At 46.1% G+C, this 16,448-nt stretch overlaps 1 protein-coding gene across 5 annotated transcripts in view; it reads right to left on the bottom strand.

Moving 5' to 3' along the window:
• The window catches only part of Mi-2 (chromodomain-helicase-DNA-binding protein Mi-2 homolog), an 81,585-nt gene that overhangs the window by 924 nt on the left and 64,213 nt on the right, over positions 1 to 16,448 (bottom strand). For 4 of the 5 annotated variants that reach the window (XM_075889394.1, XM_075889395.1, XM_075889396.1 and 1 more), the window contains exons 27-32: positions 14,340 to 14,547; positions 13,332 to 13,950; positions 9,874 to 9,968; positions 8,907 to 9,251; positions 4,468 to 4,542; positions 2,337 to 2,431 (exon numbers count right to left, since the gene is read on the bottom strand). In XM_075889394.1, the coding sequence (XP_075745509.1) occupies positions 2,361 to 2,431; positions 4,468 to 4,542; positions 8,907 to 9,251; positions 9,874 to 9,968; positions 13,332 to 13,950; positions 14,340 to 14,547 (1,413 nt within the window). In that variant the 3' untranslated portion in view covers positions 2,337 to 2,360. The remainder of the gene's footprint in view (positions 1 to 2,336; positions 2,432 to 4,467; positions 4,543 to 8,906; positions 9,252 to 9,873; positions 9,969 to 13,331; positions 13,951 to 14,339; positions 14,548 to 16,448) is intronic. The other variant, XM_075889397.1, reaches the window with a different exon arrangement.

The following is a 16,448-nucleotide window of genomic DNA, read 5'->3' as shown; positions in this document are numbered from 1 at the left end:
TACACTGAAACAATAGCCATAACGGGTTTCGTGAACGAACCTAAAAGTCGCTCTAACACAGTAAAACCCGCAGCTGTCCACCGTGAATGCGCAGCCGACAATGCCAACATAGAGGGATGGTATCGTGGAGCGGCTGTTTTTGCCTTATTCCGTGCTATTCTTACCATCCACCACTCGCACCTGGCAGATTTTTTTGATAATGCAGACAAACAGCTGATTAGTGACCCCATTGGCCAACCGCAAAAAGAACCAAAAGCATTACATCAGAAAAGGCATCGTTCCGTGATTGCACTGAGCAGCCATGCGAAGGAAACCATGAACCGAGCTTCAGCTTCAGATTGTCTACGGCTCAAAAGCACATTAGCGGCAAAAGCTGGGCAGTCTCATTGCTATCGCTATCGAGCAGCCCCCATGCTTGGTAAACTGCGGCAGTTCCTGGTGGTGCAGTTCTTGGTGGTGCCAATGCACATTTTAAACTTTGTCGACATATTTTCATGTTCTGAAGATGCATTAAAGTGTTCAAGATTGTGTTTTCTGCATGGCATTAAATACCTGAACTTGGAATTGCATCTTCAAATTTAGTTGAAGCGGAACAGCTTAAGAAAAAGTGCTTGTTGTGGTGGGAATATTCATGCATTGACTGCAATGGGGTGCTGACCAGGAAACGAGAATTTTTCGTCGGAGCGGAAATTTTGTCGTAGTGATGTTCGACTGTATGTTGTTAAAGGACGTCATGACTACTATACACATCAACGGTTGGTAAAGGGTTAACTTAACTGCAACAAAACATAAAACCTGGCCTGCTTTTCAAATCTAACCAACCTCAGAAAAAAGAAAGTAAATCAGAACAGAACGATTGTCCTCATTTTGTTAGCCTTGATAAGTGCAATGGGACAAAACTTGCCATTACTAATATACGAAGCAGACAGAAAATGAAGCAAAAGAAAGCACAGAAGAAATTAACCAATCATTTGAAATGAAATGCAAGCACGTTGCCATCAACTTTGGCAGCTATGATGATGCCATGTTGATGCCATAATTATACCATGATGTTTATACCATACCAGCATTTATCGGCCATTTGCACTATGCTGGCTCAGGCTGCAAGGCCTCGCCTGGCATACACATTGCAAAATGTCCGACAAAGCCGAGTGGGTGACAGTTGCCGTCATGGCTCAATTAGGTATGGCATCACATATGCAATGTAACGTAAGAGACTCAGGTACGGCTCCCAACTACCCCAAGCTGTCCTTTATTCAGTTATTTTCCTTTCCTCATTGCTTCTGCAATTTCAACTGCCATATTTACTCGCTTGATCCTCGCACAATTCTCGCACCCTCCACATCACCCAACAAAAATACGACTTCTTTTTTTCCTCGAGTAATTATCAGACTCCCAAAAACTGCCACAATAGTGTCGTCTGCTTGTTTCAGCCACTGATGATAATAGCGCGCGTCATCTGGCGCCATCTCTAAAGCATCAATCGTGCTATTACTCCACGGAGATTCAATCCAATCCAAGCCAAACCAAAGTGGCAAGTGCGCGTTGCGGCGTGTTTTGTATGTTGTGTTGGTAATCTTGTCACGTTATGGGGCGATACTGAAGCTACACGGCTGCTTTCAAGTTAAAAGTGACAGATCATGCACTAAACAAAGACAACAGGGCCGCCGGTAGGCCCTTCGAGTTTTGTGTTCGCTACTGGTGACGGCAGCTGAAAGCCACCAAGCCGCGTTGGGCCTGCCGTGTGCCTAAAACTGGGATTGATCGTAAACTTTATTTCTTCAGAAGGAAACTGCGGACGATTCTATTAAATAGCCATCAGCCCAATACTGACGTCCTACGCTTACCTTTAGAGGGCTCCTGTTGCGCGACGAATGCTACCGCTATGCCTGCAACACTCACAAGCTTTGCGTATGGTATTCTAATTCTCGACTATTTGCTTGCACTATTAGTGACCCAAATAAATCTTGCCTTGTGATGAACCAGTGCTTTTATTGTTGAGTTAAGTTTTAATTAGTACTTCTCAAACCTTGCTTTTTTTGCGGTCACTTCGTTTTCTTTTTTGCACTGTACATTTTCGTGAAAAGTTTTCCCTGTGTAATTCTCGCGCCCCCAACTTTGCATCGGTTTTCTGCCAAAAAAAAAAAAGTGCGAGGAATATGCAAGTAAATACAGTAAAACTATTGCTCAAATGAATTTGTGCTTACTCCAGCTTCATTGTGCGTTTTCTTCGCATGGATGTATGTAGAGGGCGGGGGCTTGCTTAGAATTCTACGATAATAAAAACTAGCCAATGTGCTTGCAGGACAAGAGGAAGAAGCAAAGCGTTCTCTTACATTCTTGATTAGCCGTGGACACGACTAGTATTGACCCCTGAACGGGTGAGGGAAATTTCCTGCCATCAACGATGCAGCTGCCCCACTAGGAAATCCTGCGGAAAGAGAAAAAAAGCCTGCATTAGTGGACACTGAAAACATCCGCAAGGTCAAACTCAGACACTCAGACACTAATTTTTGACATTCCGAAACAAAAAGTTTCTGCCGCGCAGTGAGGCTCCCTTCACGATGAATGCAAAGTTTGCGTGCGAGGGCACTTTCAAAGCATGTTCATCTTCGTAAAATGCATTGTTTCCATCTAAACATGCTTACCCGTTTGAAAGACTGCACCGCTGGTTTCAACTAAAAATCAACGCATCAGTCACCAACTGCTACTACTTGCACTCTAAAATACTTGCTACTACTTGCACTCTAAAAGACTAACTGAAGAATAGCATCTAAAGGCAACAAACCAGGAAACATGTGCACTGCTCAATCGAGGCAAAAACTTGTTTTCGAGTGCCGAATCGACTTCGGATTACGCTTCAGCACATCGCACCTCACACCTTGACCCATAGACAGCAACAGGCTCTCGATTCACTAAGCACCTAAATCTTTCCCGAATTGGCCTTCTTCGCAATTAAGCTTGTGGGAGATGTGTAACTGTAAGCTATAGCCAATGCTTGCATCATGATGCAAGAAGGTCTGAAGATTTCGGTTGTAAATGCTGTCATCGGCCTTAAATTATGCATTGTGAAGCACTATGTACTTATTACGAAGGTTCAACGGCACTTTTCTGTCAAACGAAAGTTCGTAGGTTTGATTCCCTTGAGCAGTGTTCTCATTATGATGCGGAGCAATATGCACTGCAAAATACCCGTGCACAAGATTCCGCGCACATTACGAACACCCAGGCGGTCAAAATTTATCCGAGGCTCTGATGGCCCCCCTCGTCACTGCGCTCTTGCATTAAACTTCACAATAAAGTCAAGCAGGTTCTTGAATGATATTCTGAATGCAGCCACTGCAGCAGCCAAGGATCAAACCTACAAAGCTCTGAACACAGCATGAAAATGCGGTAGACAGGGAGGAAAGAGAAAGAACTTAGAAGAGAGCACAACAAAAGGCAGTCAGAATTCACAATGTTAGCCTCCTTTAGTAGTGTTTACTCCTTGCTTTTTGCTTGTCAGAATATCCACACCATGTACCTAATCTTGAAAAGTGCATGCTTTATCAGCTTATGGCAGGTTTAAAGGGACACTAAAGTAAAACAATGGATTTGTGAAGATTCATAAGGTGTACTCTGAGGACTGTAACGTTCATTTCACCACCAGTTTACTAACCGAGGAGAAAATCGAGGTCAAAGTTCCCCTTTTAAATTGAAAGCTGAAATCACACACGAAATGACAGATTTCGAAGCGTATTCATAATGTTCTGGCAAAATGGACTCCATTTACGTTAAGTCTATGAACACCACTCGGAGGTCAGTTTTTATCAGCAGTAACTAGGTATGCTCAAGCAGACGCCATCAAAATCTATACTGTCGTTTGATGCGGAAGCTCCAAGCACCGGCGAGGTGTTTGGAAATGCGAGTGGTGTCACCACCCTCATTTCCATTCTGTGCATTTTATTGCTCACCAATGCCTTTTCCTTCATTAATTATAAAGGTGCGATGTATCCAATAATAGATAAATTATTTTTCTCTTTACTGTCCTTTTAAACCAATGTCATCTTGAGTAGTCTTAGTTTTTAACAGTAGGTACCACTTGAATTCTCCTCACTGTATTTTTTTAGTTTCCAGCTTCAATGCCTGCATATCATTGCTGTTCCTCGAAAAGTGTACGCAAAGTGCCAGACTTGCACTTTCCCCAAAGTGGCACAGTGTAGGCAACAAATTGCAGCGAGCGAAGGTGCCAAGCTTGCTATCATTTGCTTGGGTGCTTTCACCCTCTCAGAATCTTCAGCAGTTTTCGAAACTAGCTTTCATACTGTCATAAGGTGCTCCCTTATCAGCTTTCATTTTCTTCCACAATCATCGCCTCAACCGAGCCAATGGATGGACAAAGACAGTCGCTTCATTTCTTCAGATCCAGAGTGCATCGTGAAGGGAGCCCCACGGTACACGCCCATACTGAAACGTCCGGAACAATACCTCGCAGCAGTTGAGAGATTCTGTTGGAGTCATCACACCTCTCCTGCTGCACTCCCTCCAACATGTATCTGATGCCTTTGAAAGAATGCATCAAGTTCCGGTTTCAGCATCGCGAGCAACACAAACAAAAACCAATGCACGCAAAATGGACTATGCTCTATACACCAGCAATAATGAGCACTTCTTGTGAAGAACATTCAGCACAAGGAAAACCTGTACAACTCTCACATGTGGCTATCAACTGCTTTTCCTAAAGCCTAACTGCAGCTGAATTTTAGACAACACTCAATTTCAACCACAGAAAAAAATGTCGGAACAACATACATAGGCTACCAACCGCTTTTCTTAAAGCCTAACTGCAACTGAATTTTAGACTACACTCAATTTCAACCACAGAAAAAAATGTCGGCATGACATAGATAAATGCAGCGTTGGCCCGCTTTTCACCTGCCGAAGTCGGTCGTGCTAGTTGGTTTCCACTCAAACTTCAAGTGCTTCCCTCTCTGCTAATGTAATACTGCGCATATTAGGGGGTGAAGGTTCGTCGTTGCTACCTAAAATATTAGGTTTGGCTGAACAGCGATATGAGAATTCCCGAAGAAATTCACATCATGTTTCTCGTCTGAAACCGGCGACGCTACATTTGTAGGAGAAAGTCGGACCTTTTGAAACACTCGAGCAATGCTTCATAATGTCACAGACGGAAACGGGTAGGCACTACCACATGGAGCTTTTATTAAAGTTCTCCATGGAAGGAACCCAGCGATGTCTGTGGGAGGAGCCAACACTTTGTCCAAGCTGTAAGCGAGTATAGTTTCCTGGAGGACACACTATTTTCACAGGATGAAAAAATGGCTAGCTACGTAGAGAGTAGAAAGAGAGGAACCCCTGTGCAAAGTTCAACAAAGAACACGAGCAAGAAGAGGCATAAAAAGCTAAAAAGAAAAACAAATGTCTCCAGGATAAGGGGAGCTCATTTCCCTTCTGAAATACTACATGAATGTTTGCGCAGTGGAGGTCACCACTTCTGACCTCAATCCTGGTCTTCACTGCTTCGCACAATACTGACCAGTCTATGGCAACGTTGAACAGCACACCCCAAGGCCAACCGCCTCATATACAAGTGCAAGCTACCGCATACCGCAATTTTAAATTAACGATTTTTTTCATAAAACGGGCATCCAAAATTTGGGGTTCAACGTATAATCGGTGTCAACCTATTTGCGTAATCGTAAAATCAACTTCGAATCACAAAGTAGACTTAGCTGAGGGGTCCGACAAACGGTGGTCGTCCTCGAGTTCACTGCTATTCGATAAAAAGCAACAATCATGGTGCGCATGTTTTGCAATCCTCATAAAAATGCTCATAAATTCGTAGCAGAGCTTCTAACACAGGTGCCGGCAAATTATAAAGAAGCCTCGAAGTCTGTTCCCCATTTTTTTCCAGGTTCCACATGTTAACAGTACCAATAATCTGGACAGTTAGAATGGCATTACAAAAAAATTACCATTTGCAGAGAGATAGAAAAATACTGTATTTACCCGCGTAATGAAGCGCTCGCATAATAAACGCACCCCCAGCTTCAGTCATCAAAATTTGAATCCCCCCCCCTCCCCCTGTGGCATAATAAACGCACCCGCTACATTCATCTGCTACAGTCACATTAAGGACACCTGGCGTCTTCTCAACCTCACCCATTGGATCTCTTCCATTTCTTATTACTTTGCCGACCCTCATCAACCACCCAAGCTCACTCCCTCCCTCCCCCCTTTTGCCCTTTGCCAGCCTGCTTATTGCTTTTTTTTCTAGCTGTGCCTGGGTGTGCAGCACTTCCCCCTTCTTATCTGTGCCCCACAGGGGGGTTCAAGAGCAGTGCAAGTGTAAAGACATGGCAGCTGATAAGCACATAGGGAAGGTCACCAACCTGCCTGGGCCAACTTTCTGCCCTTCTTATTTTAGCCTACTTTCTTTTTTTTTTTTTCTTCACTCTAACTATCCCTTGTTCCCCTGTGAGTGCACTCTTTTGGGCAGCCCTCCAGATCACAAGCAGATACCACTGTTGCTGTTAAACCATAGGGAGAAAAGATAAAAAGATAGTCGCAAAGCCTTTTTGTGGCTTCGGAGGAGTGTATGCCTTTGTAAATTGCGAAATGCTAAGCGACCTTACTTTTTTTTTTAATTACCACAATTTTTCCTTCTCTTAAAAAAGTTTTTATAAAATTTACCTCACCTAATAAACGCACCGCCCAACAATGCTCAGATTTTTCAAGAAAAAAAGTGCGTTCATTACGCGAGTAAATACGGTACTTGCAGAAACCAAATATGTCAAATTTAAAAAATGAATTTTTTTTGTCACTTTTTGGTCCCAAAGACCAGTCTGCCCCCTTAAAACCGTGAATCAGACATTAAAATTAACAATTCCAGTTCAATATTTATTCCCTTTACCAAAAAGAAAATCAAAACAACAAAATATAAAAATATCAATGATATGCAATGAAGTGAGTGCATCTGAAAAATCGGTCTCTTGGGTATCGGATGCATCAATCCCACTACGCAAGGTCAGTGGAGGGCCAGAGTTACCCTCTTTGTCATAACCCTAACAGTCCCAACAAACAAGCAATTTTCAGGAAAGAGGAACACTATTTGTCATTCCACACAAAGGTTCACGAAGGACAGCAGTATGAGAAAAAGAAGGTGAACTAAAGATGCTTGGTCCACATGTGCAGGTGCGAACCCCCACAACTCGCATGTTTCCCCCAGTGACATGCAAAGATACCAGTGACCAATGTAGGGAGGCAAGAATGTCAATTGGCAGCGCCAGCTAAAGAAAGTGCCAATTTCCAGGGCAAGCTAAACAAAGTCAGTCAAAGCAGCACAATGAAAAAAGTGCAATCACCGGTGCATGCGTGCACCACTTCACATGCTGAAACACGAGCACAGGAAGCATAAGGAGGATATTACTGTGATCAGACAAAAATGACCCCACAAGCAAGTGTTGGGTGTCGTCACGCGCTTCAATGTCGCATTTGGGGCTGACTGAGCAAGCCACAGCCAACGCGAGAGTCATAAAGACATGATCCAACCAACACCGAGCAAGCACACTTCACAAAACACTCAAGTTTCAAAACAAAGTGCTCGTCTTGGCTCAACCAGGCAGGACAGAATGTCGCACCTGATCAAGCCCAAGGCAGTTTTCAACTGGTCAATCTTATGGCTTGTCCGGCTGCGCTACAAGTTTTGTTTAACCCCTTGTTTTGCAAAGCTGTGAAACACCTTCATCTGACACCATTACGGCTTCGGTGTCTTGTAATGAAATTGGGACAATGGCGACGCTCACGAGATCAGCGTAGAAAGCCTGCACTTTTCTTTTATGCACGCTGATTCATGCCAAAGGGCGATTTCTTCAGCGTGCGACTGATGAGGAGGAATCAACAAGAAATTGCAATTTTGTGAGAAATGAGTGACTTTCTGTAGCAACTGCGTAAATTGGGCCTTCATAAGCAATATCACAGTGCTAAACCAATGAGCAGGCTATGAAGGCTATAAACGAGATTAAGAACTACACCCATTCTTCTAACTATTATCCAATTCAGTATTTCACTACCAATCCATTACTGCAGTATGCATTCACTGCAACATTCCCAACAACAGCACCACCAAGATTGCTGTAAATTGACCAATCGAAAACGTTGCGTGTCACTCTCATGTGGAAGCCACGAGGTGGCTTGTAGCAAGGTGGCTCAGCCTAGTGGCAACAGCAGACCGGCAGGCATAATGTTACTTCTTGCAAGTGTCATTTAAAGACAGGATAGAAACATGATAGATAAAGGTGCAGGCACTGAACAAAAAGCCCGAGTCAGCTGCGAAGAAGTAAAAAATCCAAAGAATTCCACAGGCTATGCAAGTTCTTGCGATGTGCTTGGGCATGTGTAAATCATTACAAAATCTCCATAGAAGAATACAGAAGGCAGGCATGCAAGCAACCCATTTCAGGAAGCACAAAAGTAGCAGGGGTGCGGGGGGGGGGGGGGGGCAGTAAAACCAAACATACGACACACTTCACAAAAAGTGTGAAGGAGTCTGGGTTAGTTCCATAGTTCGACGGTTAGCGCGGTAATAGACAGGGCAGCAGAAATGAGGGAGCGCTCAGTCATTGTAAGTAGGGAAGATTTTCAGGCCAAGATTGCGAGTACAGAAAGTGCAAATGGTTATCGTGACTGACATTGAGGAAACAAGGCACGGGCCATGGGGGTCACTACTGAGAAGCACACTCATGACTGCTCAGTGATGAGAAAAGCAGCAGGTGGTGTTTGCAGCAGACTGACAAAGAGGAAGCGGGCAGACAGGCACAGTCACTGCCTGGCAGATGAAGGCGAGGACGAGGAAGAGGGGGAGTACGGGCTGCTGTTGCCGCCAGTGACAGGCGAGGCAGTCTGACCTGAGGCCTGGGCGAGGGCCGACTGGCTCGAGTAAGCGGCCGCGGCCGCCACTGCGGCGGCCGCAGCCGCGGCGGCGGAGGAGGGTCCGGCAGCTCCTGGTGGTGGTGGTGGGGGCGCGCCAGCTGCAGCGGCGGCGGCCTGTTGGGGCATCACGGTGGTGTGGGGTCCCATGGCGACTGCCAGGGGCGCCGTCTGCCCTGACGGCTGGCCCGCCAGCCGCGACAAGATGCTTCGCTCGGACATCTGCAGCCGCTGGGCTACCGGCGGTATGCGGGCCAGCGTGGCGGGCAGCCGGCTCACATCCGACTTCATGTCGCTCAGCAGCTCCTCCAGCTGGTTCAGCACTGGTAATGGAAAACGAAAATGTTTATCAATTGTATTTTTCTTGGCACCGTGGCAAAATACATGAGACACCAGACACATGGTACAAATTGAATATGGTATGTGAAATGTGTACATTGCATAATTGTAGTAAGGCCAGAACTCGGCCATTCCATGATTGCCTAAAGTATAGTATATGCAATACACTTATACAAAGTTGCATTTTACATGAAAATACCTTCATTATATCTGAAAACTCGTTATAAAGGTATATTCTTAACACTACAGCTACCGCAAGACTATCCTAATTTCACTTCGTTATATCCAAGTTCTTTATATGAAGTTTGAGGTAGAAAAGTAAAATTGGCAAATCTATTGCATAATGTACATTTCAATGTTTCACAAGCTGGGAACAGCTCTTCTCACAAGCTGGGAACACAAGCTGCGAACACATCTAGTTGCTGGCATGGTCGTTCGTAAATATTGCTCTAAATTGATCATTTCAGTCAATTTTCTGCCAAAGCACAAGGCTGTGTCAACTAATTATGGTACCGAGCTTTCACTTGGGCTTTTATGAAAAATCTCGATGGCACAAGCTCTATTCAGTAAAAACAAAGAAAAGCAGAAACAGGTTTGGTGTCTCACCCTTATGGAGGACAGCATTTGCCGGCTTGTTCCCTGCAAGGGACTCTTTCGACAAGTGCTGGTGCGATTCCGCAAGGCACTCGAGCTCCGCAAACCTGGGCACAAAAGCAACATGCTCAAAAGCAGGCCACAGCGAAACAAAACAAGGTTAAAGCTCGTTAGTTCTACACCCGTTAATTCGGAAATTCGGATAATTTGGACAGCTCTATTGGTCCCGGCCAAAGTGCATGTTAATCTATGGGACCAAACCTTCGTTATTTCGTCGGAATTCGGCTCCGCCCCGCTTAATTCGGACAAATGCTGACGGCTGCTGCTACACAAAAGTGTGATAAAGCAGCGCTGGCACCACTGGAGTGAAACCGAAACCTGAGTGGCATCGCCATCATCATCAACTAGTAGGGGCGATCGCAGCGTCACCGAACGTCGGAGTCTTTTTTCTTCTCCACTCAGCGCCTCCGACGCCATTTTCCCTTGTGTTGTCGCGTCGGAACCATCTCTTCTTGCGGAGTTCTCTTTTTCTTCCATTGTGACCGTATTTGCATGCCACCACCATAGTGCGCTACAGTGATGGCAACGACGAAAAAGCGGCAGAACTACGACACGAAGAACTTGGCGACTAAAGCGGAAATTTTGGAAGCACTGAAAAATGGCGAATCGCGACAGCAGGTTATGACCAAGTACAATGTGAAGCTGAGCACGTTGGGAACGTACGTGAAAAATGAACAACAGATTCGACAAGCCTTTGAAAGCGAGAAGTTTCATGCCTCTAGAAAGCGGTTGCGAACCGCAGCTCATCCCCAGCTCGAAGAAGCTTTGCTCCGGAGGATTACTGACTGTCGCAACGCGCATCTGCCTTTGAGCGGACCTCTCATCATGGCGCAAGGTGAGAAGTAGGCTGCAATGATGAACATTGAATCGTTGAAAGCGTCATAAGGGTGGTTTGCGATGTTTCGAGAGAGACACGAACTTGTCTTCAGGAGTGTGTGCGGCGAAAAGGCCAGTGTTGACGAAAGCGTGACCACAGAGTGGAGAAATGTGAAGCTGCTGGAGCACATCGCCGCATATGAACCACGTGACGTGTTCAATGCAGACGAAACTGCTCTATTTTTCAGAGCTCTGCCCTACAAGACAGCGACTTTCAAAAGGGACGCGTGCATTGGTGGCAAGAAGTGCAAGCAAAGGATAACTGTGCTTCTTGCCGCCAATATAACTGGCACTGAGCACTTGCCACTACTTGTCGTCGGGAAGGCGCTTAAGCCACGTTGTTTTAAGAACGTCAAAAGCCTTCCTGTCGAGTACCCAGCGAACAGGAAGGTATGGATGACATCGGACATTTTTCGCGGCTGGCTGCAGCAGTTGGACCGGCACTTCACGTCGAAGGACCGCAAGATAATTATGGTTGTTGACAACTGCAGTGCCCATAACTGTACAGTCGAACTGAAGAACATCAAAGTAGTATTTTTGCCGCCCAACACTACGTCTGCTCTTCAGCCGATGGACCAGGGTATCATTCACTACGTGAAGTCAAAGTACCGCAAGCACCTGCTAGAGCGAATGATCCAATGCTCAGAAGCTGGAAAGTTGTATCAAGGGGACTTACTCGGCGCAGTGCACATCATCGCCCACGTGTGGAAAAACACTCCGCTGCAAGTCATCGCCAACTGTTTTCGGCACAGCGGTTTTGTGAGGCCCGAGCATGCAGCAGTAGCTCACGATGGCATCGAGGAGGTGTCAGCCGAGCCCACAGCCGATGACTGCCCGACTTTCGATGCTGCCCTTCCCACAGATGTGACCTTTCAGGTCTACATCGCAATTGAGCATGGTGTCGCCACGAGTGGTCTCCTGACCGATCAAGAGATTATTAATGATGTCAGGGGCGCCCATGAAGACCAAGATTCCGACGAAGAATCATGCGAGGAGATAAAGCCGCGACCTCATCGCACCTCACGGGAAGTCTCGGAGGCGCTCGTAATATTAGAGGACGCTTGCCTGAACAGTCCCGACAGCTTGCGTGCTGTTGACCATTTGGAACAGTTAAGAAAAATTGTGATGTCAGCCGGAATCTGCGCGAAAACGCAGACAATTACAAAATACTTCAACAAATAAAGATATGCTTCTGCAGCTTGATTTTAAATGTTGTTTTCCCTGTTCATTCGTTAATTTGGCATTCGGTTAATTCGGACAGTTTTTCCGGTCCCGTGAAATCCGAATTAACGAGCTTTTACTGTAATATATATAGAGTCAAGCATGCTTCAAGACATGTGCTTATTATTGGATTGGTTAATTAGGTATACTCAAACCTCTATATAACGAATCCAGATATGAAATATTGGTTATAACAAAGTAAATGAATAATATTTTTACAATTTAGCGTTAGAAATATGCCTTCATAAAGAATTTTTAGATATACCAACTCACTTTCGTGTGAGATGCAATTGCGTTACAATGAGGTTTAAATGTACATCGAAGTCCCACCTCAGCAAACTTGGGGTCCAGGTGACCCATTTCACCAGCAAGATGATGCTTATAGTAACCTTTCCTACTTTACCACAATCATTATAATTATCTCTATGTCCACAACAAGGTGAAGTGAGCGACAATTATGGTATATTCTTGCAACAGCTGCCAATCGATTATTGCAGAGTCTAAGCTAAAAGCAACCTTGAGAGGAACACAGAGGCCATCTCAATAGTTCTTCATGATAAAACAAGTTACGCTTGCAAAAATGAATGCAAGAGAAGAAGTGATCTAAGCAACACACATGCGAAACGTGTTGTCTTGATCTCTGGAGTCCATGATTGCACGCCTACCTTCTTTTGCAGTGAACCCCAACCAACTAGCTACACTTTCAGATGTGAGCAATCATTTCTTACCTCAATGAAAGAATGTGAACTGGAGGGTTGTTTCAACACAGATTTCTGGACCTTCATTTCATATATGTTTCCAATAAACCATCATGTTTTGCTTTCTTGCATTGTGCTTTCTTTCGACCTTGACTTTCACCCATACATGAGTGGTTGCTGTTTCAACGACGAACCACCCGTGGCTAATGAATTTTTGCTGAACGCCAAACTAGTTTACCACCATCGGCTCTCATAATAATATTTGCTGGGGCTTTATGCAAAGCAACACAACATGTTTATAAGAAATTTCTCAGTGGAGGGCTCAAAAAAGTTTTCACCACCTGTGGTTCTTCAACAAGCACCTAAATCTGAAGCATGCAAGTGTGCAGCACCTCTCCTCCATCGAAGCATCGCAATCATGGCCAAGATTCCATTTCGTAACAGACCTTCAGTTAAACGGTTGAGCACCATAACACCTACTAGACTACCATGGCGGGTGTTTCAACCATAACTAAAAACCTTACGCCAGTAGGTTTTCCGTTTCAACCATTAACCACTCACGACTAATTTTCCTTGAACACTGAGCCAAGTCTACAACCATCATCTCCACCTCACCTGGTATTGAGCGCCATGGCCGGATGGTTGGGGTCCTGCGTCAGGTTGAGGTAGGCCGCACGGCGCAGCTGCTCCTCAATCACCAGGGCCTGCTCCAGCAGCTTGAACCTCCTGGCCAGGAACTTGTTCTTTATCTCGAGAAAGTTTCCCTTGCCCACGTCCATCTTGAAGGGCTCGTTGATGATGCTGAAGGCCACGTCATTCTGGATGTCCTGCCAGCGGCCATAGCCGTGCTTCACGATGCCCGCCAGCAGCCAGTAGTCGTGCCGCCGGTGCCAGATCTCATACTCGCGGCCCGGCACGGCCGCTCGTTCCTCATTCTGCCACAGCGTATGCAGCTCCGTGAAGCCGCCGTCGGCAATGTTGAACATGAACTTGCGCTTGGTCAGCGGCACAATGGGCTTCGGTGTCACTGCCGCGCTCGTAGCAGGCGTCGCAGCCCCACTGCGCTCGCCGCCACTGCTACTGCCGTCCGCGGACTTTTTGTCGTCGGCGGCAGCGGGCTTCTTCTCGTCTTCAGCCGGCTTGGAAGCCTGCTTCCCACTCTCGCTTTCCTCCGCTTTGGACGTGCTGGCGACGGCCTCTGGCACGCTCTCTTCCACGGGCTCCTTCTTTACCGCTGTGCAGAAACAATTCGCCCCGACCATTATTTTACTCATTACCTTACCACTGGTCTGGCACTAATCCCGTGCAATATCTGAAAACCAAGCCGATTCAAAATGCCTGCAATCACTAACATACTCCCAGGGCCACCCAAAACAGCATCCAACATTTGCTCTCCTACTTAGTGGGAAAACTATTCTTTGCATGTAGTTTCTCGCTGCTTAAATCGGCAATATATCCTTCCCAATTTCTAGGCCTCCTAGAAACAGAAAGGTACACAAGACCATTCAGTGTCTGCTAAGCCCAAGAATTTCACACTACACCAAGTACTGAAAGGAACGCTGGTGATGGGATCCTGTTAGGCTACCAGCACCAGAACACCAAGCTGCAAAACCCGTAACTCACCGACTTCCTTGTCATCCTTGGCTGACGATGGTGCCGCTTCCTCTTCTTTCTTGGCCTCGCCTTCTACCTTGCTGTCTTGCGACTTGGACTCTGACGACCCTGAGACCTCAGAATCTGGCTTTGCATCGCTCGAAGAGGATGGCAGCTCCTTGCTGGCAGCTTCCTTGGCCTTGTCGCCATCCTCGGTTGACGCCGTGGGTGTTGAAGCCTGTAAGGTAGACAAGCAACCTTGAAACTTTTACAGACTCAGTCTAAACGAAGAAATCTCTCATATTTCCATCATTCAATAACTCAAGCGACAACATTGTGTAAAATGTGGAAGCCTTTCATGAAGATAATTTATTATTTCCCAGAAGCCAATCATAGTCAAGCTGATCTCTCTGACTGAATGTTTGTACAAATGTTGTGAAATTTACATGTACACCTTCTGGAAGTGTTAAACTAAATTATGGTCTATTTTACAGTAATTATTCGGACTGCAATGAAAATAACTATCTAATTATTGTACAGTAGCCATGTTATATTTTTGCGCAAACTGAATTCAATGACGCACCCAAATTAAGCGTGATAGTTATCTTCTGGCAGCAAGCATTCCTACATATTACGCCATCTTTCCGAAAGGGACCATGGTGTGATGCGGGGCATCACGGTTGTGCAGCGCGAGCAGTTTTTCAATCGAGGAACTTGCTAGCAGATGCTGCCTGTGTTAGCTCTGCGAGATGCCACGGGGAGGAATGCTTAGAGGAGAGTGGGGAGGGAGCGTAGGTTAATAGACCTTGTCCCAGTCTGCGTCAGCGTTGCGAGGCAAAATAGGGGGAGCGTAGGAGAGGAGAGAGAGGGAAGGGGGCGCCCATGCACAATGGGGCAGCGAGCGCAAGCAGGTGGTAGGACAGAAGTGGAAAGAGTAATGCACATCTGTTGGAGAGAGGGAAGGAGGAGAGTCGCGCATGCGTACTGTGAGTGCGGACAATAGACGCGCGACATACCCGTGAGCAAGAGATTCTCCGCATCTAAAAGATGAAAGAAATATACTGAAATCACTGTCGAAACGACCTATGTCTAGCTCGACACGGTGCTGCCTTCACAGAAGCGGCCATGTGTAGCAAAATGTTTCAACCAGAAGTGATAAAACAGAACTTTAGACAACAAGAATGCCTAATTTATCATTAGCTCGGTGTTAGCGGTCTCTTCTTTGCCAGTAGCGCACGGAAAGTGCTAAAGCAAGTCACGTCTTCAAGCGTGAATGCCATGTCACCAAGGTTATACAAGCCGGACTGTTAACGAGCATTCAAACAGGGTTCATTGTCTTTGTAAAAGCAAGCACGTTTTGCAAGTAAGCTACTTTAGTCAAACACAAGCCCGGAGAAATCTAGTATTTCATTCTCCTTGTACAAAAGGAAAAAAGAAAAAGCACGAAGTTCGTGCTTTGGCAAGAGGACACATTACAGTCGAGCCCACATATAACGGCCCCACTTAAAACGAACTTCCGCTTAAAACGAACAATATCCGCGTGACCGTCAAAATATACATTGGTTCAATGACACAAAATCGCTCTTACAACGAATGTCTCCGAGCGCTGCTGATCAATTACAGCTAGTGGAGTCAGCGGTCTGCCGACTTCCCGGGAAACCAATTTCGACCACCGATCAGGCATCGACGAGCTGCCCATACATTCTTATTGTTAAACGCCGACCCTGCCTTCGCGCCTCTCTAGTTGCCGCTATCCCAAACCGCTTTTTCTTATGCACCCCTCCGTCCTTTGTTCCCCCCCCCCCCCCCTTCCCGCTACCCTGGGTACCCCGCATCACCAGACAAGGCCCGTGTTTTCACACTGCCACCGATCTTTCGAATACCGGTCGGCTATCTACCCTGTTTTTGATCGCTGGTACTGTCGTTGTTGGCGTCGCCGGCCTGGAGTGACCAGACCATTTGCCAACATCGTCGGCCACCGACTGTATCCGATAGTCTGCATCTAGTGGACATGTGTACGCTACCCTACCGACTCTGATAATTTGCGATTAGTTGCGTTTTAGGACTTGTTTTCACTCACTTCGAACTCGACTGAGCATGCCTTCCACGCGTGTGCGGAACCGCGAGAACGGCTGTTAA

Source organism: Rhipicephalus microplus, chromosome 3 (genome assembly GCF_043290135.1).
Source record: "Rhipicephalus microplus isolate Deutch F79 chromosome 3, USDA_Rmic, whole genome shotgun sequence".
Classification (NCBI taxonomy): Eukaryota; Metazoa; Arthropoda; class Arachnida; order Ixodida; family Ixodidae; genus Rhipicephalus; species Rhipicephalus microplus.
Note: the sequence above shows the minus strand (reverse complement) of the source record. Positions and strands in the feature narration are given on the sequence as shown.